Raw genomic sequence first — 27,365 nt, 5'->3', positions numbered from 1 at the left:
CTGTTTTTGTTCATTTATTTTGTGTGTGAATAATTTATTCAAGAATGCAGTTAAAGGGATAGTTCACCCAAAAATGAAAACTAGCCCATGATTTACTCACCCTAAGTGTGTATGACATTCTTTCAGATGTATAAAATCAGTTATATTAAACATATCCTGGCTGTTCTGAGCTTTATAAGGGCAGTGAATTGTTCATCAATTAAAGTGCATCTATCCATCATATTACTGCTCCCCACAACTCCAGGGGGTTAATAAAGGCCTTCTGAAGCAAACCAATGCTCAAGGATTCATGGATAAGAAAAATATCCACATTTTCAATTTTATAAAGTAAATTATCTAGCTTCCACCAGATCGCCTTTCGTATTCAACTTACGGAAAAAGTGTTGTGCCTCTCGCAGTTCAAAATGCTTACGCTATGTCTGATGACATTGCACACTGGTTACGTTTTTTTTTTTTTTTTTATTATCTGGTGGTTGTATGTTCAGGTACAACAAAATATTCTGGGGTCCATGAAAATTGTGAAAATGATCAAAAAATGCTGCCGGTGCCAGGCAAATTTATTATTTAAAAAAAACACTTAAAAATACAAAAGTGATCCAGTCAAGTGGCCTGTTGCACAAAGCTGGTTTCAGTTGTTATCCAGGTAAGTTCGAGATTAGTTTGAGCAAACTTTGGTTTTTCGGGCTCAAGAAGGTGGATTGGTTTTTATCAGTGTTCATCACTATGGTAACTAACACTACACGGCTAACCTGCTCTGGAGCAGGTTTTATTCTGGGTTAGAGATTGCAAACCCAATCTGGACCAATCAGCTGCAAGTAAAGATGCAATTAAGCCACACCCCCTGTATCTCTCATTCCAAATTAAAGAAGTTTATAATGAGAGAACTTTTAGAAATAAAACTGTGCATCTTTTGGTGCTAATTATTTATTATATTTATATTATATGAATTATAATCACTTTGAATTCATATAATATGTTCACATAAATATTCTATTAATTGACAAGTAGCCAAATAGTAATAGAAAAAATATAATACCTGCATTCATAATTATTTTAAACAACGCGTATTAATTTGAGCTCTTTGTGAATCTATAATTATTAGGTATATTTCTTTGATTCACATCATGAGTCAGATATTCTTTCAGCTGCCTCCTTCTCAAACTCTCGCCACAACAGCAGTGTTTATTCCTGCCTTGTAAACACATTTCATAACAATTTTCAAAACGATCTCTCAATCTTCAGAAGAGAAGTGAATCAAACGGACACTGTGATTGGCTGTTTGCCGCACGTGTCACACTTTCAGGTGCACGCGCTTCAGAATCCGCAAACTGGATTAAACCTGATTTGACAGAGAAAGTTTATACCAAGCTTTGTATCTATCTAAACCAGGTGGGATTTATCTGGATTTGTCACCTCTAAACCTACTCTGAAACTCAGTTTGTTCAGCTAGCTTCATGCAACAGGCCTCAGAGCAGTGAGTGATTTTCTGTTTGATTAAAATGAATTCGGCAGAGAGCAGTTTATCATGCTGCTGTCCTTTTAATAAAGAATGCAATTTACTAATATATCGCCTTACATACCGCCCAGCCCTACTATACAGTATAAAACCAATACAAAGAACTCTGCGTTGAAAGAACTCAGCACATGTATTACGTGTAGTAACCTGTTACTTTGTGCACTTATTTATTGCCACCCAATTGCCTATCAATAATACACCCACAACAATAGATGGTGCCAAATACACATAAAACAAGTGTACCAAGAAATATGGTGTTTCAGAGAGTAGTTAGAAGATTGCGAGTATTAAAAACGCAAACAGTCAAAGAAAAGCTTGCCGCCTAAGAGTCGCGTGACTGTCATGTTTGTGTGCCTCGCTGACGGGACCAAAGTTTCCCCGTATGTGACTTTTTTTTTTTTTTTATTGATTACATTTTTTATTAAACGTAAGACTCTACCTAGAATTCAAAACTAATACGATTTTACTTCTATTATTAATGAAATATTCGTAGGCTGGAACGCACCAAAATTACAGTGGATTCTGGTTGTCACTTGGTGCCTATTTATGGTACTGCACCTAAACGAAATCTCTCAAGACGCTCAGTTTTTGTAGCCTGACAAGCCAGACCCACATCAAGATGTTTGGTCTGGAAACTCACCATTGACAGGGCTCAATCCGAGGGGCGGGATAAACGGTTGTCTTTCAGATTCCCTCTGCACACGATAGGATAGGGCTACAACCAACCAGAGTCCCATGTGTTTTCCCACAAGCAGAGCTAGTTGATAGATTAAACGTTTGCCGTATCTGGTCGGCAAAACTCTGAACAAATCTTCCTTTAAGAATGACTTTAAGAGTGCCGTTCTTTGTTAGCAGGGAATTTGCGCGGAACCATCGCAACTCTGCCGTCATTATGTTAAGCCAGCCCACCGGCTCCATACACGATGTGATTGGCCTCACTAGAGTTTTTTTTTAAGCTTGCAAGCCAATGGAGAGTTGCTAGACGACCCTGGCTGCAAATTACACTTGCTGCCACTAGGGTGCATCTAGATTTCTAGGCAGTTTTTGTGATATCAACTTCAAATTTGGGACATGACAAAAAGTTGGGTAGACATGTGGCTTTAATTTACAGCAGTATTAGAGTGCACATTATTCTCTATTTTAATCTGACAAATGTCTTCTTTAAAAAGATAACAACCTTTTAAAGCATTGATGACATCTGTTAACCGATTTTATCACTTTGTTAACAGAAGAAAGGCAGCTGAAGAATCCCTGATGAGAAATGGAGCGCATACCTAACACGTCTTAATGCAAAATGCCATAAAACAGGTTTGTTGATCTATCACAGACAATGACTCGGATGAACTCTATGGTCACCAAAAAAGTAAATTTTCTCTCTTTGTTTTCCTCTTCAGGTAGTACAATCTACACATAAAGTGGTTTTACGTGCAGTAAATCAACTTTCCACCATGACACTTACATGTGTTTGGTACTGTGCAATTTATAGTTGAATACTGTGCATTTATGTTATTGCTGTACATTCGTAGGTATTGAAGTAGCACTGAATACACTCAACATTGGACTGAAAACTATTGCATGTGAAATACATTACGTTTGCAGCACTTTTAGATGATTTCAAAACATGTTTTGGATTGGTGTTCCTGCAAGGATTGTTCCTGTTAAACATGCATTGACTAGTTTCTGAAACATGCCAGGTATTTCAGTGCTGTTTTTCTGCTGTTATATTTAGCTCAGGCCGGGCTGGTGAGTTTCACTGACTGAAAGCTGATTAGTTTCATGGACTTATGGGCCACAGATGAGTATCTGTTTCAAACATTTATGTTAAACATGACATTTGTATGGTTATGGTTGTTTTTAGTTTTACTTTTAGAGTTTTACAACAGCTCTGCATTGAACCCTTGTTGTCCAGTATTTTATAATAAAGATTTTATTGTTTCTATAATTATGACTCCTTCTATTTCTCAGTCACTTCAACAATATTTGCTTTTTATGGCATACGTATTCATAACAGATGGAAACAATGTCTCCACATTAAATAAGTTCTTTCCATTTTGACATTTATATCTTTCAATTTTCACATTTTGTTTGCTGTATTTAGATTGTTTCCATCTGTTATGAATACGTATGCCATAAAAAAAAAACATTGTTTGTTTAATTTTATATTGAGTAGGATTATAAATTACAAAAGTTGTCCCATACATTTCTATAGCAAGTTTTGGGTTTTACAAAGTTTGCCAAGAGCCCAATTGTGATGCTAGACGACTGGGTCAGAGCATCTCCAAAACTGCAGCTCTTGTGGGGTGTTCCCGGTCTGCAGTGGTTAGTATCTATCAAAAGTGGTTTAAGGAAGGAACAATGGTGAACCAGCGACAGGGTCATGGGTGGCCAAGGCTCATTGATGCACGTGGGGAGTGAAGGCTGTCGCGCGTGGTCTGATCAAACAGACAAGCTACTGTAGCTCCAATTGCTCTTGAAGTTAATGCTGGTTCTGATAGAAAGGTAAATACACAGTGCATTGCAGTTTGTTGCTGCATACCCACAGACCTGTCAGGGTGCCCATGCTGACCCCTGCCCACTGCCAAAAGCAGCAACAGTGAGCATCAGAACTGTACCAAGGAACAATGAAAGAAGGTGGTCTAGTCTGATGGATCACATCTTTTTTACATCACGTGGATGGCAGGGTACGCGTGTGTGGCTTACCTGGGGAACACATGGCACCAGGATGCACTATGGGACCAAAGCATACCGGAGGAGGCAGTGTGATATTTTAGGCACTGTTCTGTTTTTGAGACGTTGGATCCTGTCATTCATGTGGATGTTACTTTTACACGTACCACCTACCTAAGCATTGCAGCAGACCATGCACACCTTTTCATGGAAACGGTATTCCCTGGTGGCTGCGACCTCTTTCAGCAGGATAATCCACCCTGCCACAAAGTAAAAATGATTCCGGAATGGTTTGAGGAGCACAACAAGTTTGAAGTGTTGCCTTGGCCTCCGAATGCCTCCGATCTCAATCCAATCGAGCATCTGTGGGATGTGCTGAACAAACAAGTCCGATCTATGGAGGCCACACCTTGCAACTTACAGGACTTAAATGAACTGCTGCTAACATCTTGGTGCCAGATACCACAGCACACCACCAGGAGTCTAGTGGAGTCTGTTGCTTGACGGGTCAGGGCTGTTTTGGCAGCAAAAGGGGGACCAACACAATATTAGGTTATGCCTATATAATGTTATGCCTGATATCATTATATATTCATAGCAGTATAACAAATATACAGTAATTTAAAACAAAATATGTATTAATTCATTCTCCAGAATAATTTTGATTTAATCAGTATTGCTATGGTCTGACAATTTTGCTTTGACTGATTTTTATGTGCGGTTTCCAGCAAATTTTGTTCTAAAAACACACATGTATTTCAGGTCCTTCTCAAAAAATTAGCTTTCAGGTCTTTTATTGTTTTAATACTGATGATTTTGGCATACAGCTCATGAAAACACAAAATCTCAAAAAATGTCTATTTCATCCCACCAATAAAAGAAAAGTGTTTTCAACGCAAAAAAAGTCAACCTTCAAATTATGTTCAGTTATGCACTCAATACTTGGTCGAGGATCCTTTTGCAGAAATGACTGCTTCAATGCGGCGTGGCATGGAGGCGATCAGCCTGTGGCACTGCTGAGGTGTTATGGAGGCCCAGGATGCTTCGATAGCGGCCTTCACTTCAAGCTATGCTTGTGTGTAGAATTTTAAAAATTTTAAATAGTTACTCACCCAGTCCAGCACCTCTACCTCTCTATAAAATGTCATGAATTATGGTGTCAAACGCTTTCTTTAGATCTATGAAAATTCCTAGTTCATGATTCTTATTTTTTTTGCAATGTCCACAATTAGTTCCTCCATTAGTACCAAATCTGTCCATAATCCATATTGACTGTCAAAAAGGTTGCAGTGGCATGTGAAGACCTTTGTTTTATATAATAGTATCACTTTTTTACCGGATTGAAAAGACAAATTAGAGATATGAGTTAATGACTCTGCAACTTTTTCCAATAACTTTATTATAATCATATCAATGTTATTCCAATCCGTGGAGGATAGCATCTGCAATTGTAGTTAATCTTTTTAAATCAGTGTTGTCACATTGATATTAATTTCTTTAGGTGGCTAGTTTTATAATGGTAGTTATTAATACACGTGGACAACACTGTTTGTTTTCTAATAAATAGTTCTTTAATACAAAAAAAATCTAAATTGTTTCAAAGAGATTTAAAAGATGTTGTATTGCTGTTAGAAACCACACAACCCAGAGCAATGGTAAATATCACATCATCTGATGAATTACAGCAAAATAAAGTCAGAAAGATCTTATTTACACTCTCCTTCTTTTATCTGGATGGTTTTATTACAAGTTAACCTCATTTTCACCTTGCTGCTCTTATATGCATATGTTAATAATGAATTAACTCACTTATTGTTGTGATATATCTGTTTTAATGCTTCCAGACTGAAGGTAAGTCACCACTGCCCTTCATTAAACCGCACTTATTACGCTTCGACAGAAATATTTATATCTGATATTGATATGCTAAAATGATTTTCTGGAAGATTATACTTCATGGCTATCACTACATTGTTCACATGACTCGTGAATCACATGACAGTTCAGACGTGGCCCACATGCTTGCAGTGGAGATAAAACTGCAATAACCAGTTTTACTAGTTATGCTGCATCACAGAAAGCCCTGATAGCCCATTTCACTAAACTATTTCCACAGCAAAGGAAAATATTGCACAATTCATTTTTCTCAAACCCTGCAGTATTAATGTGATAACATCATTAGGATACATAAAGATGCATGATTTGATTTTAACCCGCATTACAAACCTTCGACAGGAAGTTACATTTTGTCTATTTACAACTCTAAAATTAAAGTCCTCATGTTGTTTAACTTCAGAGGGCAACTGGCAAGCACGATCTGTGACTTGTAAACATTCAAAGTACTTGTAAAAGAACTGGTGTAACAAATGTACGCTCCAGTTGAGGACAGCTAGCATGGCTTTAACAGTTGTCAACGTTCGCATAATATTCACAGTATGCACTAATCATTTTACAGATCAGCATCGTAAGGTCTTCCATTGTAGGATGTGTTGACAAATCCCTTGTCCCGGGGTTTGGCTCTTGGAAAGTCCAGGTCGTCGTCCAGTGACTTCTGCGAGTAAGGTACGCTGCTTTCACTGGTGTAGCTTCTCGGTACTGTGACCCTTGGCAGGGGCGTCGGTCTATTCATCGACCTGTCCGCCGGCCTTCCCGCTGGCCTTCCCGTGTTGGTACGAGGCTTTTCTCCGCGGTTCCGTCCACCGCAGCAGGAGCAGATCCCGATGAACATCACTAAACCGCCGAGGACCTCCATGATGCCCCCGATGTAGCCCAAAACGATGCAGTATCCTACACGAATGTCATCCGGTCTCGTTGGGTCTCTCTTGACCGAGGTGGAGTTCAGGCTGTTGAGCAGATAAGTGTACCACGCAACCGGAATGATGGCCAGGACTCCGGAGCAGAAGATGAGGAGTCCGCCTAAACTAGCCAAGATCCACCTTGGTCTGTCCTTCCAGCATCTGACTCCAGGTGTTGCCACCGCCAGACCAAGTAAGGTCACTATCAAAGACGCAATCATCATCCCTTGAGCGACCGGAATGATCTGGTTGTTAAAGTACGTTTGGTCATTGGTGCGTTGGTTGCACTGTTGCGATCTAGACGTCGTGTAGGTATTGCAGATGTCCCAGATTCCTTGTTCCACCACCATGTCCACAGGTTGGTTTGCTAGGGCGTTTATGGTGCGCCAGTTGGGTGCAACCGTGCTGGTCAGGTCCAGGATCCATCCGCAGGGGGCCAGGACCATGCCGAATATCAAGATCCCCGGAGTTCGCATGGTTGAGGGTCGAGCTGCTGTCCACGTCTAAAGCGAGTCGAGTGTGTCTGTTGCTTAAGAAGACGCATACTGAAACCTGGAGGAGGTGGATCTGTGCGATTAGCATCTGAAGGGCGTGGTGTTGAATGTCTGGTTCAAACCCAGGCAAAACTGGTTTTCACTGAATGCCATGTTTCTGCCAATACCTGGAATACCAGTATGCAAGGGCTAAGGGGAAAATAGGGTAGACTGGGACACGTTGTTAAAGAAAAGCTGTTTACACTGGTTATATACATGAGTAAGCCCAGACGTTTGTTTGTTCTAGCAGTTTGCCTGTATTGGTTTCAATCCCCTCTTCTCATTAGATTTTTCACATTTCTATCATATATTCATATGCCTACTCATTTTTGTTTACATGCTGTTACTTTATAGAGACAATAAACGAATGTATTTAGGCCAACTACTTGTTTGATACTTGTGCATTAAATACATTTTGTCCAGTTTTTTTTAGGGACATAAGATGGGAGGAATTATAACAGGTCAATGGTTTTACGTTCTCTTGCAAATATTTGCACTCCCCCAAGATAATTTATGTTCGCTCGCTAAATGTTTGCGTTCCCCTAAGAAATTTTGCGTTAGCTCTCAAAACTTTCGTGATTAAAGTTTCATGGGGAAACACAAAAGCATTGACTTAAAGGGTTAGTTCACCCAAAAATGAAAATTCTGTTAATAATTTACTCGCTCGACACATCTTCAGAACACAAATGAAGATATTTTTGTTGAAATCCGATGGCTCAGGAAGGCCTTCATCTCTCAAGACCCATAGAAGGCACTAAAGACGTTGTTACAAAGTCCATTGCACCTCGCTACAACAATTTGTGAAAGCAACGAGAATAGTTTTTGTGCGCAAAAAAACAACAACTAAATAACGACTTCTATAGTGATGGGCCGATTTCAAAACAAAGATACGAACAGTTATGATTCAGTCTATCGATTCATGATTCGGATCGCCATTGTCACGTGATTTCAGCAGTTTGACATGCGATCTGAATCATGAATCAATACGCTGATTCATAACAGTTTGAATCTTTGTTTTGAAATCGACCCATCACTATACAAGTCGTCATTTCGTTGTTTTTTTGCATACAAAAACTATTCTCGTCGCTTCATAAAATTATTGTAGAGCCACTGTAGTGAGATGGGCTTTGTAACGACGTCTTTAGTGCCTTTTATGAGTCTTGAGAGAGGAAATGACATTGGTGTCAATTGAGGCCTTTCAACAAAACATCGGATTTCAACAAAAGTATCTTAATTTGCGTACTGAAGATAAACGGAGGTCTTACGGGTGTCGAACGACATTAGGGTAGGTAATTAATGACAGAATTTTCATTTTTGGGGGAACTAACCCTTTAATAGTTTTCCTCCCATCTCATATTTTTTTTCTTCTCCATGTCCCATTAGGGGCTCCGTAGTTTGGCAACGGTTTTACTTTACTTTTTTAAGCTGGTAAAAGTAAATTACTTTTGATATAAAATATATGTTTATTAAGAAAATATTATGGAAGCCAATTTCTGCAACATAAGTGGGAAAATGGTTTTGTAAATCACAATTAAGACATGCTAAGTCATATTTATGACTTATCAAAATTAAGACATACAAGGTTGAAAATGAGGAGTCATAATTCATAATTTCAGCTATCTTTTGTCTTTTTAAAAAATGATAGAATCAATTTCAACTTATGTTATTGTCATAAAACATAAGTTGGCATAATGCCATGTAATTTACAATTTGTATGTCCATAAAATGTTATATAAAATATCACACATAAAAATAACTTATTAATGGAAATGCAAGAAGAGGATCAAATGTATTATTAGGATACGTGAAGTCATTGTTCCAAATGAGCAATTATTAGCTTCCTCATTTATTATATTCATGCAGGCACATGTATGAGCCAAAGCTCTTGGGACAGTGTTCGTCATAAAAATACAATAGTTACAATATTACTTCCACAAAGATATTTTACATATGGTTCTGTTCTTCACCAGAGACATACACTTCTATACCGTGTGCAGTGCTTGCGCAAACATTAGCTTACTTCAGAACAATGTGTTGCTTTCTTTTTGCAGTTGGTCTAACTAAAAAAAAAGAGCTTCCGGATAAGTTACTGTATTTACACATTAGAGCCCATTGTGCTACAAAAAGACAAGGTACTGCCAACAAAATCATAAGGGCTTTACATTATAAAGTGCAAAGTATAAAACCAAACTATTGGTGTTAGTGCTATTTAAAACCTCACTTCCCTTAACAGGTTGAACATTTAATGTAACCATTATTTCCGCCAAAATACCATCGCACTTGATATGACCTTATAATACACTGATAACATCAATGATAATACAGGTGGTAAAACAGATGGTCACATGATGAATAACAGTAAAGGGTCAATAACAAAAAGGGTCTTTACGTGCAAACACACACGCTAAGATCCTGTTTAACATGACTTAAAAAAATTAAAATGTAACATAACGGCCAATAAAAATATAAACTATTTAAACATGGGCCACTTCCTTTTACTGCTACTTTCATTGTACATTTTACTGTGACTAATTTGTATCGATTTTGTTTTACCAGAAAATATATTTTTTTTTACAATGCCATTTTAGAAATAGGCCTACATATTTTTCCATAATATAACTGGTCGCTCTCATTTAAAACAACTTAATGAAATGTGACCCTTGCCCACAAAACCAGTCATAAATCACATGGGTATATTTGTGGCAACAGCCAACATTGTATGGGTCAAAATGATAAATTTTTCTTGTATGCCAAAAATCATTAGTAAAGATTAAGTAAAGATCATGTTCCATGAGGATATTTTGTAAATGTCCTGCCGTAAAAAGGCTATATAAAAAAATAATTAGTCGTAGTAATATGCGTCGTTTTGGATAGGCCCTAACTTTTAAAGCAGATTTTCTGAATATTTCGATTTTTTTTTTTTTTTTTTTGCACCCTCAGATAGATTCCAGATTTTCAAATAGCCTAGTTGTATCTCTGCCAGATATTGTCCTAACAACCCATAAATTAATGGAAAGCTTATTTATTCAACTTTCAGATTAAGAAATGGACACTTATGACTGGTTTTGTTGTCCATTATCACAAATGTTGACATCCCTGCTGAAGAAAAAAACGCCAGATAAACTGTTGGCTAGTTTTAGCTGGTCTCCCAGGCTGGTATAGTGGGGTTTTGGACACTTTTTATTAGCTGACCAGGCTGGTCAAGCGGGGAGACAAACTAAAAGACCAGTTGAACACCAGTTTGGCCAGCCTGTGAAACTAGCTAAGACCAGCCTAGGCTGGTTTTCTTCTTCTTCAGAGGCTGATTTGATAAAGCTGCTGATTGATAAACTCTGGCATTTTCGCGCGGAAGCGATGGTTACACTGGAGATCGTAATCATGTTCTTGAATTAAGAACAGTTCTTGAAAGGTTAAAAAGTTTGTATTTTACAAATCTGAGTCGTAAGGTAGTGCTTTATTCGCCGTGTTCACTGGTCTGCTGGGCTGTTGCGCCTTTGCTCGTGTGAAGTCCATCTCACTGTGTTTAGAGTAATACGGGACGCTGCTGGCGCTGCCGCTGCTCGCGCTGATTACACTGAGCGCTGTGACTCTTTGCCGTGGAGGGGGATCGCGCGCGGACTTCACTCCGCCCGTCCTCGACTTCCGACCATCACAGCGCCGGCACAACCCGATGGACATCACCAAACCTCCGAGTACCTCCATGCACCCACCGATGAAGCCCAGCACCAGACAGTATCCCACACGAATATCAGTGGATGTGGAGAAGATGGAGGTCATGATGTGAGTGTACCAAGCCACTGGGATGATGGTGAGGACCCCCGAGATGAAGATGAGAACACCACCGATCCCAGCCAAGGTCCAGTGCGGTTTATCAGTCCAGCACCTGACTCCGGCTGATGCCACGCCGATGGCGATGACATTTAGAATTAGTGACGCCAGCATCAAGCCTCGCGCGATCTGTATGATCTGAGCTTTGAAGTACTGCGTGTCCTGTTGGTTGCACGTAATATCCCGGGATGATGTAAAAGTCTTGCAGATGTCCCATAATCCTTGTTGGAGGACCAGATCGATGGATTCTCCAGGGATGGTGTTGATAGTGCGCCAGGCTGGTGCCACGGTGCAGACCAGCTCCAGAATCCACCCGCAAGGTGCGAGCACCATCCCGAAAATAAAAATCCCAGGAGTTCGCATGATCGATTTGGGAGATCACACACAAACACACAAAACAGCCTGCTGGGAATGAATTACTTTGTTTCCAGTGTTTGAAAATTAGACGGGCAGCAGAAACTTCTGGTGGGAGGATCCCATAAAATCTTGCTATTGTTGAAACTCACGTGACTGTCGGTCATGTCTACATCAAAACTGCTCCAAGTTTCGACGCCTGTTCTAAGCACACCTGTAGTTCCCCGCCTACTTGGCATTACGTCACCAGTTGATAAATAATTGGAATAGCCTACTTTGTCAATTTCTTAATTTTACACTAGGCTACAGGAAAAAATAAATAAAAAATTAAATCAATTATATGTTGTATTGTATGTGTATATATATATATATATATATATATATATATATATATATATATATATATATATATATATATATATATAATTAGCCTAGGCTATATATTTTTAAAATTATCTTTTATTTTACCTTTTTGTTTTCCTTTAATCTTTCTAAATTTCTGTCATCTAAAACGTTGTCTGTCCGTGTTTTTCTTGTTTTCTTTCCACTTCCCAGATAGCAAATTGATTTTGGGCCGAATCAAGGTTGAATTACATTCTATGATAGGCCCAAAATAATCTGCTTGCCAAAAATAAACCAGATATAGAATTAACATTTCAGCTTTTGGGTGCTTTCTGTCCTTCAAGGAGTTCACAAAAAACAAAAACAAAACAAAAAACAAAATTCATTAAATACCCTCATGTCGGTTCCCCTTTGTATTGTTTCTCATGTCACTCCTTTTGTCGTTCCTCATTAGTTCTTGCAGATGCTCAAACTTTCTGCGTAACACGCCAATGAACCTCATTGGTTCTTGTGGAAACTCAAACGTGCTTTGTAACACATGAGAATGAACCTCATTGGTTCTTGTGGAAGCTCAAATGTGCTGCATAACAAGAAACTGTGGAAACTCAAACTCAAAGAACCAATGAGGTACATTCTCATGTGTAACACAGCACGTGTTACACATGAGAATGTACCTCATTGGTTCTTGTGGAAGCTCAGATGTGCTGCGTAACGAGAATGAACCTCATTGGTTCTTGTGGAAGCTCAGATGTGCTGCATAACGAGAATGAACCTCATTGGTTCTTGCAGAAGCTCAAACGTGCTGCGTACACTATCAGAAAAAAAAATGTACAGTGCTGTCACTGGGGCGGTACCCTAAGGTACAATACCGAAAACGTACTAATATGTACCCTTAAGGTACTACTATTTAAATTTAAGGTACTAATTCGCACTCTTAAAGTACTGATATGTACCTTTTAAGGTACTAATATGTAGGAACAAAAATGTACCTTTTCACTTTTGTACGTACTGCCCCAGTGACAGCATGCACTGTACCTTTTTTTCTGAGAGTGTAACACGAGAATGAACCTCATTGGTTCTTGTGGAAGCTCAGATGGACTGCGTAACAAGAATGAACCTCATTGGTTCTTGTGGAAGCTCAGATGGACTGCGTAACAAGAATGAACCTCATTGGTTGTCACACGTCAAGCAAACATGCTTGAGCTTCCATTTACAAATGATGTGCGAGTTAATGAATGTTTATATGTGAATAAAAGTCTGAATTCAATCTGTTCATGATATAAAGGAGTTGTGTCTCTTCAGAAAATTTGGACTAAACCGCTCAATTCATATAGTTTTACGACATCTTTATAAACTTCAACTGTCAATGAAAGGACAGAAATGTCTCAGAGTTAATAAAAAAAAATCTTTATTTGTGTTCCATAGATTAATGGAAGTTTTACGGGTTTGGAACGACATGAGGGGAGTAATTAATGACAGAATTTTCATTTTTGACTGAACTGTCCCATTTAATGCTGCATCAAAACTGTAGCTGTGTAACTATAGTTATAACTAACTACAACTAAAACCATCAACAACAAAAAAAAACATTTTCATTAATTTCAGTAAAATAAACACTAATTCAAAATATTAATAAAAACTAGACTAAAGTAAATAAAAAAATAACACTGCTCTGTAAAGAGTTTTGAACATTTCACAGTTTTGGCACATTATAATATTCTGTCCTTTGTAAGGTTGTTGCATAATTTTGCATATGTTGAAACACTCGAAACCATGAAAGCATGTTTGAAATGTCACTCTGAAACTACAGCTGTTCACAGAACACGTCCTTAATTCACTGTCACACTGCCTTTTGGTTAATAAAGTCTTTGATTAAAACATAAATATTCTTTCCTATTTCACCACATTAAATCAATAATGTGCTGACAAAATCAGAGAATTTGATATATTTATTTCCCCTTCCCAAAATACCAGCTCAGTATAAGTTGGTTTGCTGCTCTAGGCTTGTTGAAGATCCAGATGATAAGATACTTGTTTAAGATGCTTAAGAATCTGGCCTAGCCCGGTGTTGAAAACCAGACTAAGCATTGAAACCGACTCAGACCAGCAAACCACCTTATGGTCTTTTCAGTGGGTTTCTTATTCTGGACTATTACAGATGAATACTGATATTACTGATGCTGATGTCATCACCATAATGGCGCATTTGTGAGTTGCAAAACAAAGTCAACATGCCCTTTGCTCCTACTGAGCTCCACCTGTATGACTCTCAACACATATTTTCACAGATCATCATGGAATGTGGTTTGGAATGAAGATTATCTAAGTAGTCTCAGCAACATGTAATGATGATATGACAACATGTTGTTTTCGCTTTTAGTCTATAACTGTCATTTGTACCTAAAGCTGTGCATCTTTTAATGCATTTATATCTTATAATGTGCATGAATCAGTGAATCGATCAATGATTCGGATCGCCAGGGTCTTGATTTCAGCAGTTTGGCACGAGATACGAATCATGAATCAATACACTGATTTACAACCGTTTGAATCTTTATTTGAGGATTAAACACAAACGCGGAAGAGAAGACAATGCTGGATAAAGTCGTCATTTTTGTTATTTTTGGACCAAAATGTATTTTTCGATGCTTCAAGAGATTCTAATTAACTAACTGATGTCACATATGGACTACTTTGATGATGTTTTTATTCCCTTTCTGGACATGGACAGTATAGTGTGTATACACTTGCATACGCTCTCGGACTAAATCTAAAATATCTTAAACTGTGTTCTGAAGATGAACGGAGGTCTTACGGGTGTGGAACGACATTAGGGTGAGTCATTAATGACATCAATTTCATTTTTGGGTGAACTAATCCTTTAACAGCTAACCTATCGCTAAGCTAGCCTGGCTCCACCCTTCTACATACTTACGCTCAATTTTCATTTTCTTTCAGTCTTCAATCTCGGATTCCAGTTTATTGTCTGGTATTCTCCGGTGTTTATGGGAACTATTTGAGGGGACAGCCATTTGTAGTGGTGTCTGAAAACAGCGGACGTTCAACAGCTGTCCGAATTTGTTCACTTGTTTTCATCCACTCCATCAAGTTAACCATATTAGTGGACTAAATAGGGAATAGTGAATATGACATCACTTTGTAGGCCAAAAAGTTAACATTTTAGCACTTCCGGTACCATTGTCCCAAAGTCAATGGGTTTTTTGAATGGGGTTTTGGTTAATTGGCTGAAATAAGGTCTGTGGTAAACACAAGCTCAAGAAACACTTGTTTTATTCTAAGACATAAAAATACATCAGTATTACTCCACTCGTGATTTTTTTTTAAGCTGATACATGTTTTGATAATGGCGGTTGCTAACAAGTGGCTAAATGGGACTATGGAGGATGTCAGGAGATTAAACGTCATCACACTCTAAAAGATACTGGGTTAAAAACAACCCAAGTTGGGTTGAAAATGGACAAACCTAGAAATTGGGTTGTTTGAACCCAGTGAACCCATTCAAAACAACCCAATTTCTGGGTTTGTCCATTTTCATTTTTCAACCCAACTTGGGTTGTTTTAACTCAGCATTTTTAACCTTATTATGCTCATAATTGTGCTCTTATAAACTATTCTAACTCAAACGTTCTGGGAAAAAAATGTTTAGATAAAAAATGAAAGAGTTGTGGGAAGCTAATGATGTTGAAGTCGAGGGACCGTGGTGTCTGTTTAACTTTAACCTTTTTACTTCTGGAGACTGCATTAAGGTTTCTTAATTCATAAAAGCTGTGTTCATCTGTGAAAATGATCTGGATGGACAAAGCGTACAAGTATCATAAGCTTGTTTTTTGCGATTATCCAACAGCCTATGGGAAAATCCTGGGTTTTTATTGAGGGAACCAGTGTGATGGTAACCGGTTGGACTACAAAGTGACGCCATATCTACTACACCACTCTATGGCCCTGTCCCAAATGGCAGACTTCATACACTTTCGGTCTTGTGGACTTACAATGGCCGCTGCGTGTGGGTGTCCGTCAAGACCTTAAGGTGTCCCATTCTTCATGTAAGCTTAAAGAAGTGAAAGTGTGACGTGAAAGTTCGGACTCAGAGGAAGACTGTGAGGATTTAAGGTGCCATTTGGGACAGGGCCTATAGTGAATTTGTGAAACGGCTTCTCAAACAAGAGCAAAATGTAAGGCAGGATTGTATACATCAGGAATTGATGGATTGGTCGATTTCAAGTAAGTGTCAGGTTATCCTCCCGGCTCCCGCCCTCATGCCAGTTATCACGTCATCATCAGAGTAGAGATAGGTGCAAGAGGGAGGGGAGGTTATTTTGAAATAAGACTAAGCAGCACATGAATTTAAAAAATAGTGATGTCCACGTATAAACAATTTATAATAAACACTGGTATTTAAAAAAATATATAAATTGATTTCAGGGTTACTGTAAGTGCACAGAGTTCTCAGAGAATCTTCTATGATTTGCTCCCATCTAGTGGTGAGTTTTGGCCATTGCACGTCATTGGTCTTTTACGATAAACTGTTTATAATTCGTGTCATACACTCCATATTTACTACCTGGCTTTTTATTTGCCAAGAAAGTACATCTGCCCGCCTGTTTATTTGCTCGTCTGACATGGGCATGGCATTAGAGGTCCCAGAGCAGCAGAGGCGTGCCCGCCTGCCGCTCACGACCTGTGCGTGTGAATTTCCTTCTTGTCACTCAGTGTTGTAGTGCAAGAGAAACGGTTAAACAGTAGCAGCGTTAGAAACGAAAGAGGAAGGAAAATGAAGCTGTACTTTTTAACGATGGTGATATTAGCAGGTATGTTTATTTTTGATACTCTCACATTATAGTGTTCGCTTATTACTTATTAAGTTATCAACAACATGTAGACATTTGCCAATAATTATTTTACGGAATTTTTAAATTAATTATATTGCTGTTGTAATTAATTAGCATAGCCTACATGTGACACCTGTGCTAAGTGTAATATTAAATAGGCTTACCTATTAATTCAAAACACTTGCTATTAAAATTGCCATTTGACGTCACTGTATGTGTAGCTCATACGTGCTATTTTAGTTTTATTAATAAAGGTAATGATTTGAATTTCGTACTGTAATGTGCAATTATTGCACATGAAGCGACTTAAGTGTTTCTGTTTAGAAGATGTATTTATTGTGCAAGAGGTGGTTATTATTATTTATTGTGCGTAAGTTAATGTAGACTTTTTTTGGTTGTTTTTGTGTGTTGTGACTTGAAGGTTGCATGACATTTGGAAGCAGCTCGGACACATCGACACCAACAACAGAAACGACAGCAACAGCAGAAACTACAGCATCTCAATCGTCGACATTGACTTCTACATACACAGCATCTGCTGACACTGAGGCAAACACAAGCCAGTCTTTCTCCACGGTCGTCAGTAGGCCTACAAGTGAAACAACAACTGATTTACCTGTGACATCCACCTCGAGCACTACGAACGACTTTACATCAGCTCAGTCAACATCAGCAACATCAGCTCAGTCAACATCAAATATAACCTCTAGCTATATTAATACTACCTCCTCAACAACTGAGCTCACCAACAATATGACCAACGCGTCGAGCACATCGAGTTTGGTGAATGGAACTCAGACAACATCCTCTTCAGAGAGTCTTACCTCAGTGAAAACAACGCTGGGGAGCACGACAGCGGTTGTTACTAGTGCAAAAACTACACCGGTAACGACTACTAGGCCTACAACTAAACCGGTGCCCTCTTCTACTAAAGAGTCAAAAACGACAACCAAAAATCCGGTAACATCGTCAACACAAAACAACACCAGTGTTGGAGAAGAAAAGAAGGACCCAGCGGCCCTGAGCTCAGGTATTTGTCTGCATATTTGATTGCAACTTGTGCTCAATATTTCATTGTAACTTTAATACAGGGTTTCGGTTGAATGAACACAAAGTTTAGTTTTCTGACCTTCTGCTCCTGATCTTAAGTAGGTCAAGGGTGTATTCTACTTCCTTATAGGACTTTATCTATAGTTTCCTATAACCGGGTTAGTTCATGTCAATTAAAATTTATTTATTGAGGTTAACAACTAAAGTGATTAAATTGTATGAAATTTAAAGGAGTAGTTCACTTTAAAATTACTAGGGTGTAACGATACCATCGTCACAATTCGATACATATCACAATACACCAAATGTAGAATTTTAATCAATGCAATAATGTTATTACCTCAATGGCTAGAAATGAATAGGCACAGGACTCACAAATATCCCCTAATTTTATTATTATAAATTTGACATATTCCTCAATCCTCATTATAGTTTAATGTAATACCGACACTGAAACTCTGTAAACTTGATTTTTTTTCTCATATAGTAATTCTCATTTTGGGTGAACCATTTTTGTATTGCAAAATATTGTGATACAGTATATTGTTACACCACTAAAAATTACCCCATTATTTAAGGCCTTTACATACTGCACAAGAACAGAGAAAAAAGTTCTCGCTCCAAGGGCTGCGAAAAGTACGTCATTTTGTTCTCGCAGCCCTGGTTTAGGAGTTCTCGCAGCTTGTTCTCGACATCGTCTGAGCAGAACTTTTTTTGTGGGTGTCTGAGAACGATTGTGTGATTGGTCAGACATTTAGTAAGGGATAATGTACACCCAGCCGGTTGTTATCGCAGAATAAACCCCGACAGAGTGATCAGGACTCGGTCTTGCATCACTCTGAAGGGGTTTATTCTGCGATAACAACCGGCTGGGTGTACATTATCCTGTTTATTACTCGGCTACTAGTCTCAAATAAATAATTATTAGACACAAATTGTCTTGAGATTAAATATTTTATTAGCTCTTATGTAAAGCTTCCGCAAAGAAAAACAGTTCCAACCTGCTTTAAGCCTTTATCTATTGCTGAAGATTTGCCATATGCCCTTGCTAAATGTTGAAAATTAATGCTGAAAGGGTTAGTTCACCCAAAAATGAAACCAAGCCTTTGATTTACTCACCTTCACGTTATCATAGGTGTATATGACATTCTTCTTTCAGACAAATACAATCGGAGTTATATTTAAAAAGTCCAGGCTAATGTTAATCCAAGCAGTTGTTGTAGTTTGAAGTCCATAAAAACTGCAGCTGTCCGTCAAATAACGTGCTCCACACGACTCTGATGGGTTAATAGAGCCTTCTGATTTGAATCGATGCGTTTGTGTAAGAAAAATATCTATATTAAAAACGTTATAAAGGAAACCTGCCTTGAAGTCTTCCATTGTAACCCACGGCTGTTTAAGCCACAAGATGGCGCCAGTGTTAAGTATAGAAGTAGTACCTGTCAAGATAACTCGTAGTACCCGTATGAGCGGTTGTTATCTGGAAATAACATACCGCTGGTATGCGTGATTGACCAATCAGAATCAAGTATTTCACAGAGCCGTGTAATAAAAGTGGTTAATGTGAAGTATGGAATGTCCTGGCCAGAACAAACTTTGTTCTTGCCACTTTGAGAAAACAAATTTCTTTGTTCTTGCAGAGTATGTCCCAAGCTTTACTCACCCCCAAGCCATTCTAGGTGTATATGATTTTCTTCTTTCTAATGAACACAATTCAACTTGCGGAAAAAACATAACTGGCGCAATGCATCACTACAATGTAGCTTAAAAGAAGGCAATTTTTTTATTTTAAAGTGAAGTAAGATTACATTTTCTTACTTCTCTAGCCTAAGTAATAAAATCAGTTTTTTTATTTCCTCAAGCCTAAACTATATTGCCAAATATAAACATTCTTGGATATTGATCAAGGCCGGTCACAAACAGGTTTTAGCAACTGGATTTATTATTTTGTACACACCCAAACCACTGATTTCCCAAACACGTTAAGTGTGTTCAAAGTTAATATTTAATACAATAACAGTGTTTGAACGATTAACAGCTAACTATAACCTATAGTCTTTTCTCGTAACAGTTATATTGTTCCAAACCCTTTTCATAGCATGTAAGTAGGACGCTTCAGCCACATTTAAACTGTCTGAATGTCATTGCACCACATAACAAACAAGTGTCATCTGCAAACAAATACTACTGGAGATTTTCTCAGAACTAACGTTTTTTTTGTTTAATGACTTTTAGCTGGTGATTTTGAGTGGCTGTATGAAGTCAGTTCTCCTTAAGTTCACACACACTAGGAGAGTAACCACAGGTATAGCTCACCGCATTAAGTATGGTCATGATCCGCTAGCATGTGACAGCCACAAAGTGGAACAATACCTTTTATCTTCATTTTGAACACTATAACTTTGTTCTGTCAAACCTTTTTCACACCACTTTTTGAGACGTATCGCTTTAAAAAAAGTGTGTGGTGACATTCACATTTTCAAGTGCGAACTCCGAAGTACCTAAATTCATTCACTGTATGCTATAAGATGCAGTGTAAGAAAATTACACTCCGCTGTAGTTAGATTTCTTTTCAGTATACCTGTACATGAATTTTGTTTAACTTGATCTGAATTATTATTAATACAAACAATATAGATTTTTTCTTAATATGCCTAAAATAGCTTTCATGAATGACTATTATGTCAGGTATGATTGAGCAAACTAAATCTTTTCCTTTTCCTTTTTAGGGAGTGTTGCTGTCATTGTAATTAGCTTCCTTGTCATCGTTTTAATCTTGCTTGTTGGGGCGTACTACATCAAAATGAGGTGAGTTAAGAATAAGAATGCTGTTATTTGTAGTTAACTTATTATAAAACATTCCAGTCCCACAGAGCTGGTAATTTTTATATAAATTATAAAAAAAAGTTTTTTAGTTAAATCAGGTTTTGTTATACATTTCATTTAAAAAAGGTTCATTATTACAATATGTTTATAATTACATTATGAACAAATGTGAAAAATAAAATGTATCATTTTCTTGAATTGTACTTTAAATTGTAAAGTATGTATACATCATAATAGTATTTATTGTAGTGAGTTAAATATATGCTGATTGTAACAAATTATGAATGAGAAGGACAATATTTTGCATTACAGTAGTTGGGAGGGAATGTGCTTAAATTGTATGAAATGTCACAGTCTAAAATTTCATGCAAAATACTTCATAGTTTTTTCTTAATTTAGGTGTGAATATTATAATGAGTTCAAACTTTTAATGTTAAATTAAATAGTAGGCGATACTTTTATTTTCGCAGTTATTGCTAAATGAACTGTCAGTGGATTTACGATTTGTTTGTGTGTTGCAGACGTTCTTCTTATGGACGCCTTTTGGATGATTCTGAGAACAGCACTGTGGGGAATTTTCTCAACCCAATGTTTGATGGCTAAAAAGGGAAGTGTTCATGAAGAAACATTCATTTCAGAGAAATAACCTAGATGCGTTTCTTTAGCAATGAATATGATGGCATCAGATTCTGTATTTTTGGCCTCAAAGTTGCCACATCAGTCTAAATATAGATCATATGCTGACCAGAATCAAGATTTTTTTTTGGAATGTACATTCAAGGGATAGTTCATCCAAAAATACAAATTCTATCATCATATACTCGCCCTCAAGTTGTTCCATTCCTGTATGATTTTTCTTCTTCTGCTGAACACAGAAGAAGCAATTTTGAACTCAGTAGGGCCAATCAACTGTTTGGTCACCCACATTCTTCAGCAGTTCAGCAGAAGAAAGAAATTTAAACAGGTTTGGATGGAACAACTCGAGGGCGAGTAATGTTCCTTTCTGGGTGAACTATCCCTTTAAAAACAATGGTTCCAAAAAGGGGCTCTCACGATGCTATAGAAGAGACAAATTTGGTTCCGCAAAGAAGTGAACAGTTTTTAAGGGGGTGTTCACACTTGGCATGTTTGGTTTGATTAAAACAAGCTTGAAATAAACTGTCATCTGAACCCTGGTGCGCACCAAGCAAGCAGACAGAGAACCGCTTTCAAATGAACACCTGTGGTGTTTTAACTAAAATATGAACACAGCAAAGACAAAAGATATATAAATGAACCAAAAACAGGACATGACATCACAAGATGCAAGAATGCTCAAGCATACCTGTTTTTTCTCGTTATAGCAGCAATGTTGCCCATCACAGTTTCGGTACAGGCATCAGAACCACGTCTCCTCGCTGCAGATCTTCGTTCGTGTGTGACAGAGGGATTCCTGCCGCCGTTTTGACTACTTTACATATTTTATAAGCCCTTCACAAGTTCTCAGCTGGTCAAAATACCATCATATGTAGGCTACACACATACTACATGCGCATTTAGCCCAAAGCACAGCATTGTTTCGGATTTTCTCTAAGTTCCGCAAATTTCGGGAGGACGTTCAGATAAACCTAATTAAACACGGGTGGAGCACATTGAGCTAATCAATTGAATCTACAATAAAAGGTGTATATATACAGCAGATTTACCTTCTTTCATTGACCGTTTTTATTTTAGCATCCCTCTACCACCCCATCTCCTCACTTTGATTTAATAAACTCGTATAAGGCGTCAACACAATCCATAATACAATACAGTCTAGTTCCAGACTATCTCTATCGTTTGGGCCAAAATTCTGAGGCTGCAGTCCTCCCCCGGACAGCACACCAAATACGCATAATCTTTACTATTTCATTTGATGTAAGTGTAAACTTGTGAAATATACGTAATTAAAACTGACTAATCAGATTGTGAACATATTAAGGTTGGGTGTTAAAATGCCAATGTGAAAGCTAAGCAGACAGCTTTTTTGTTTTTTGGTCCAGACCAAGCGAACTGAAGTGTCAACAGACCCTTAAAGAACCTTGTTTTATCAGTGTGAAGAACATTTAAAAAACCTAAAGAACCTTTTGTCAAATGGAAAGGTTCTGTGAATGTTAAAGTTTCAACATGGAACCATCCATGCCAACAAGGAACCTTTATTTTTAAGTCTGTAAGTATTACTATGAAGGCTGGAAATTGAAATTGTTATAGGTGCAGTGTGTAGTATTTATGAGGATCTATTGACAGAAGACATAATGATGTTTTTAGTGGTGTATTAAGACCTTACATAATGAACCGCCATGTTTTTATTACCTCAGAAATGGCCATTTCTATCTGCACACACTGCGGGTCCCCTTACAGTGAAGTCGTCATTTTGTGTCGTCATGTTTACAGTATGCAGTAGCCCTAAATGGACAAACTTCTGTATAGAGCGCTAGCTACACTCTGCTCTCCCCATCAATGACATTTTTGTCCTGTGTCGGCCCCTGTAGCTTCCCTATTTGCTTCAAAAGGGAGAGGTGAAAGGTGGGTAATTGCAATTCACAACCTCACCACTAGATGCCGCTAAAATTCACACACTGCACCTTTAAGTGATGTCTTAGAAATTTATTTTTTTAGTTTGTGAAATGTATTTCATTTGTATTTCAGACTAATTAATTTGCTCTGATTTTATGCGCTAACTGTTCATCTCATGATCATATTTTTCCGTGTAAATAAACCATATTAATAACATTAAACATGAATAACAAAGCCTCACATCTCAAACAGTCCACTTGCATTCATTATTGGTCTCTAAGAGTGGCCTTATCATTTAGTATAATTACAGCTCTGCCCTCAGCTGTGGCCTCCACTATTCATCTGAAGACAGCCTCTGTTTTAACACGAAGACCGTTTAACATTTCAGTAGCTTTAACAATAACAGATTTTTTCCCCTTGTCATTGTAATGGCAGGGATGCGCAATCAGCATGCAATTAAGCATTTAAACAGTCAGGACTGTTATTAGAGACTTAAAAATAAGCCATCAAGCAAATGGAGGCACATTAACAAAACATCTGGTGTTCTGGTCTGTTTGAAATCGGGTTCAATAAGTAGTGTGGTAGGTTGTTTTCTTTGCATCTATGAATTTATGTTTAATACCATTCTTGTTGTTTCCTTTCTTAGTTTTTTTTACCTGTTCAACAGCAACCACTGTTTCCTGTTTTTGCAAAAGTTCTAGTTTCAAAAATGGCACACCACAGCAGTAGTCTAAATCACTGGTCTTAAACAGAAGCGACTGATTGTAAAACTGTCAATGTGTATGAAAAATTATATTAAACTTAATTCATATATAAAAATAGATTTTACATAATAGATTTTTTGCATTTGTCTTGAATGCTTTATCAAATCAAAAGATTTCCTGTGCACTGCCAGAAAAAAAGGTACATTGCTGTCACTGAGGCGGTACCCTAAGGTACAAAACCGAAAAGGTACTACTATGCACTCTTAAATTACTGATATGTACCATTTAGGGTTGAGTAAGGTACCTTTTCACTTTTGTACCCTAGGGTACCGCCCCAGTGACAGCACTAAACCTTTCTTCTGAGAGTGTGTATTATATTCTTTTTCCTGTAGTTAATATTTTGTCACTATCCATGAATATGGTGCACTTTTGTTTTTTGTTATTATGAGTCACATACACCGAATAGTCATATTATGACCCCTGACAGGTGAGGTGAATAACACTGATTTTCCCTTCATCACGGCACCTGTTAGTGGGTGGGATATATTAGGCAGCAAGTGGACATTTTATCCTCATTTTGAGGAAACATTTTGTGAAAAATAGACAAACATAAGGATTTGAGTTTGATAAGGGCCAAATTCTAATGGCTAGACAAGAGCATCTCCAAAACTGCAGCTCTGGTGGGGTGTTCCTGGTCTGCAGTGGTCAGTATCTAGCAAAAGTTGCCCAAGGAAGGAACAGTGGTGAACCGAACTCGGGAACACAGTTTGAACAAACAAGTCCGATCAATGGAGGCCCCACCTTGCAACTTACAGGACTTAAAGAATCTGCTGCTAACATCTTGGTGCTAGATAAAACAGCACACCTTCAGGGCTGTAGTGGAGTCCATGCCTCAACAGGTAAGGGCTCCTTTGGCAGCAAAATGGGGACCTACACAATATTAGGTCATAATGTTATGTCTGATAAGTGTAGAAATGTTTTAGAAATATCTAACAAATTAACTTAGCTTTAAGAGTTTAGACAAACTATATTCATGTCCTAAATTTTTGCAGCAAAAAAAGGAATGGAAAACTATACCGCTCATAAAATGTAATTTGTCCTCCGGAGGTTTCTGAAGATCACCTGTTTTTATAGAACATTTGTTGCAAAAAAAGGATGAACCAGTTCCCATTTTGTTCTTTCGATGCTAAGACCATGAAGTTTATTCCCTCTCAAATATGGCTATGATCTGGAATATCAGAAACCTGACCTTATTTTACTGGAGGACAAACAATCATTGTGTGCACTGAACTTACATTCACACATTAAACACAATAAGTGATTCTAAATCTGAAGAAATTACTTCAAATCTGGCAGAACTAAGCCCTGTTTGTTCTTGACTGCACCTTTCATGCAATGCATTATAATATTGATAAGCAGAGATGAAACTGAACACGTTCTCCCCTTTCAGATCAATGATCTAGCTTTTTTAACATTATAAGCCACATCTCATTTCAGCAATCTGTTGAGATGAGCAGACAGGTTGCTCTCCTGCTGTTCTCATTCAGCTGCACAGTGTTTGTGTGATGCTCACGGAGCGTTATCATGAGTGTTTTTCAGTGTGCTCTTGTAATAGTCTGTTAATGAGTGGGTCTGTCATTAACACGCAGCGAGAGCTAATTTCTGTGATGATTGAATATCAAACTGCTCACAAAGCCCCATCATTCTCTCGGCTTCAACACCTCTTAGCATTGAGTTTATTTTAGCCTTAATTTGCAATACCTCGTAATACTATTATTTTTAAATTAATTTTGAATATTTACATGTTTTACCTAAACTTAAACTTACCTTTTCATAATTTACATAATGATTACATTTACATACAGAATCACAGGTATCCAAATCATAGTTGTAATAATATTTTAGCTGGGGAAGTGTTTTTCTTTTTCTTTTTTCATGTGGGTCAAGAGGACAAAATTAGCCCTGACCAAACCCTATATTTAACTCTAGTGCAGAAGGAACAATAATTTCATTAGTTATTTTACACCATAACTGGCCCTGCACTGAGATCTGATGAACAACACAACATATTAATAAAGCTCATATCTCTGGTGCTCCGGAGATATAAGGTTTTGTTGCAAACATGCTTAAAACGTTTGAAAACATGGTTCAAAATGTGAAAAAAATTACATTTTAAACATCCTTCTTATGCTGATTGTGACGAATTTTGTCACGAACGTGATTGTCCTCCATATTGAAGCAAATTAAATAGTTTATTTTCTCCTACTTACAAAATTTTGGTCAAAATCAGGGGATATCTTTTGACCAGGCCGCACAAAAAAGGACTGAATTGATTCTTGATATTGTTCCCGAGACTTATCTGTGCTTATCGGTTAAAATGCTAACCAGCTGCCACTCTTTCTAATGTGGCTCTTTAGCATTGTTACATTAGCAATAAGTTAGCGTAGCATGCTAATCCAGTTACTAAATAATGGCTAAATAACGCTTTTATGTGTTCATTCTTACACTGAATTTGCATTCTGGCAAATCAGTGTTAACTGAATGGCGCAGTCTGTTAAGCCAGTGGTTTTTAAACCTGTCCTGGACCCTCAGCCCTGCACATTTTGTATGTTTGAAAACCCCTATGTTAAGCCACCTGCCCCAAACCTTGCTTGAGGCGCATGCCAAGACTGCAAGAGGTACTCTACTAGCCAGAACTGCAAAAGTTGCTTCTGTTCCAGACAATGTGTCTTTCTGAGAATGATCTCATCTGAACTTAATCATTTAAATATAACGTGGTGCAAAAATCTTCGTTTGATTCTCACTTGAACTATGGAACTTTGTGTGCTTCTCACAGATGCCGTCTTTCCAGTGTACAATGAGATGAGTGACACACACCTTACCCAGAGGTTGTGGGTTTGAGCCCTGTATGGGACAATTTTATAAAATTGTCACTCAGAAAGAAAAAGGTACAGTGAGTAAGGTACAAAGACGTACCTTTTCACTTTTGTACCTTACCGCGCCAGAGACAGCACTGTACCTTTTTTTTCTGAGAGTGAAATATGTGTAATTTCAATTCCTTTATTATCCTAGTAAGCATTGTACTAATCTTTCTTCCTATTGGATTAGTAGAAAAGTGTTTTTGTTCATTCTGTATTTGTTCTCATCTGTTTTCAACTTCATTTTGGGTTTATTCTCACATAGGCCTATACTTCTGAACCAGCTTCTGTACTTTCACGTACATTCTATTTTTGCTCTTCCTGCTCTGATTTATGCTTCCAGCCCTTACAGGGACTTGACTCTATCGCTACTTGCAGCTATATTTATTCATTTTATTTATATAGTATAGAAAGAACAATAATTTCACCACAGTGCAATGTTACACC

At 37.8% G+C, this 27,365-nt stretch overlaps 3 protein-coding genes across 3 annotated transcripts; 1 reads left to right on the top strand and 2 right to left on the bottom strand.

Moving 5' to 3' along the window:
• Positions 1-5,611: 5,611 nt before the first annotated feature.
• On the bottom strand, positions 5,612-7,530 carry cldn23.1 (claudin 23.1). The gene has a single exon (XM_067432928.1). The coding sequence runs from the start codon at positions 7,452-7,454 to the stop codon at positions 6,633-6,635; it is 822 nt and encodes a 273-aa protein (XP_067289029.1). The 5' UTR covers positions 7,455-7,530; the 3' UTR covers positions 5,612-6,632.
• A 1,781-nt stretch (positions 7,531-9,311) lies between these two features.
• On the bottom strand, positions 9,312-11,873 carry cldn23.2 (claudin 23.2). The gene has a single exon (XM_067432930.1). It carries the CDS (start codon positions 11,700-11,702, stop codon positions 10,938-10,940), a length of 765 nt encoding a protein of 254 aa, XP_067289031.1. The 5' UTR covers positions 11,703-11,873; the 3' UTR covers positions 9,312-10,937.
• Positions 11,874-16,702: 4,829 nt separating this feature from the next.
• On the top strand, positions 16,703-24,049 carry parm1 (prostate androgen-regulated mucin-like protein 1). The gene is made up of 4 exons (XM_067432929.1): positions 16,703-16,864; positions 17,307-17,915; positions 20,665-20,743; positions 21,283-24,049. Exons 1-4 carry the CDS (start codon positions 16,828-16,830, stop codon positions 21,362-21,364), a joined length of 807 nt encoding a protein of 268 aa, XP_067289030.1. The 5' UTR covers positions 16,703-16,827; the 3' UTR covers positions 21,365-24,049.
• Positions 24,050-27,365: the final 3,316 nt, after the last annotated feature.

Source organism: Pseudorasbora parva, chromosome 23, assembly GCF_024679245.1.
Source record: "Pseudorasbora parva isolate DD20220531a chromosome 23, ASM2467924v1, whole genome shotgun sequence".
NCBI lineage: Eukaryota > Metazoa > Chordata > Actinopteri > Cypriniformes > Gobionidae > Pseudorasbora > Pseudorasbora parva.
The sequence above is the reverse complement of the archived record's forward strand: the minus strand, read 5'-3'. Positions and strand labels throughout refer to the sequence as shown.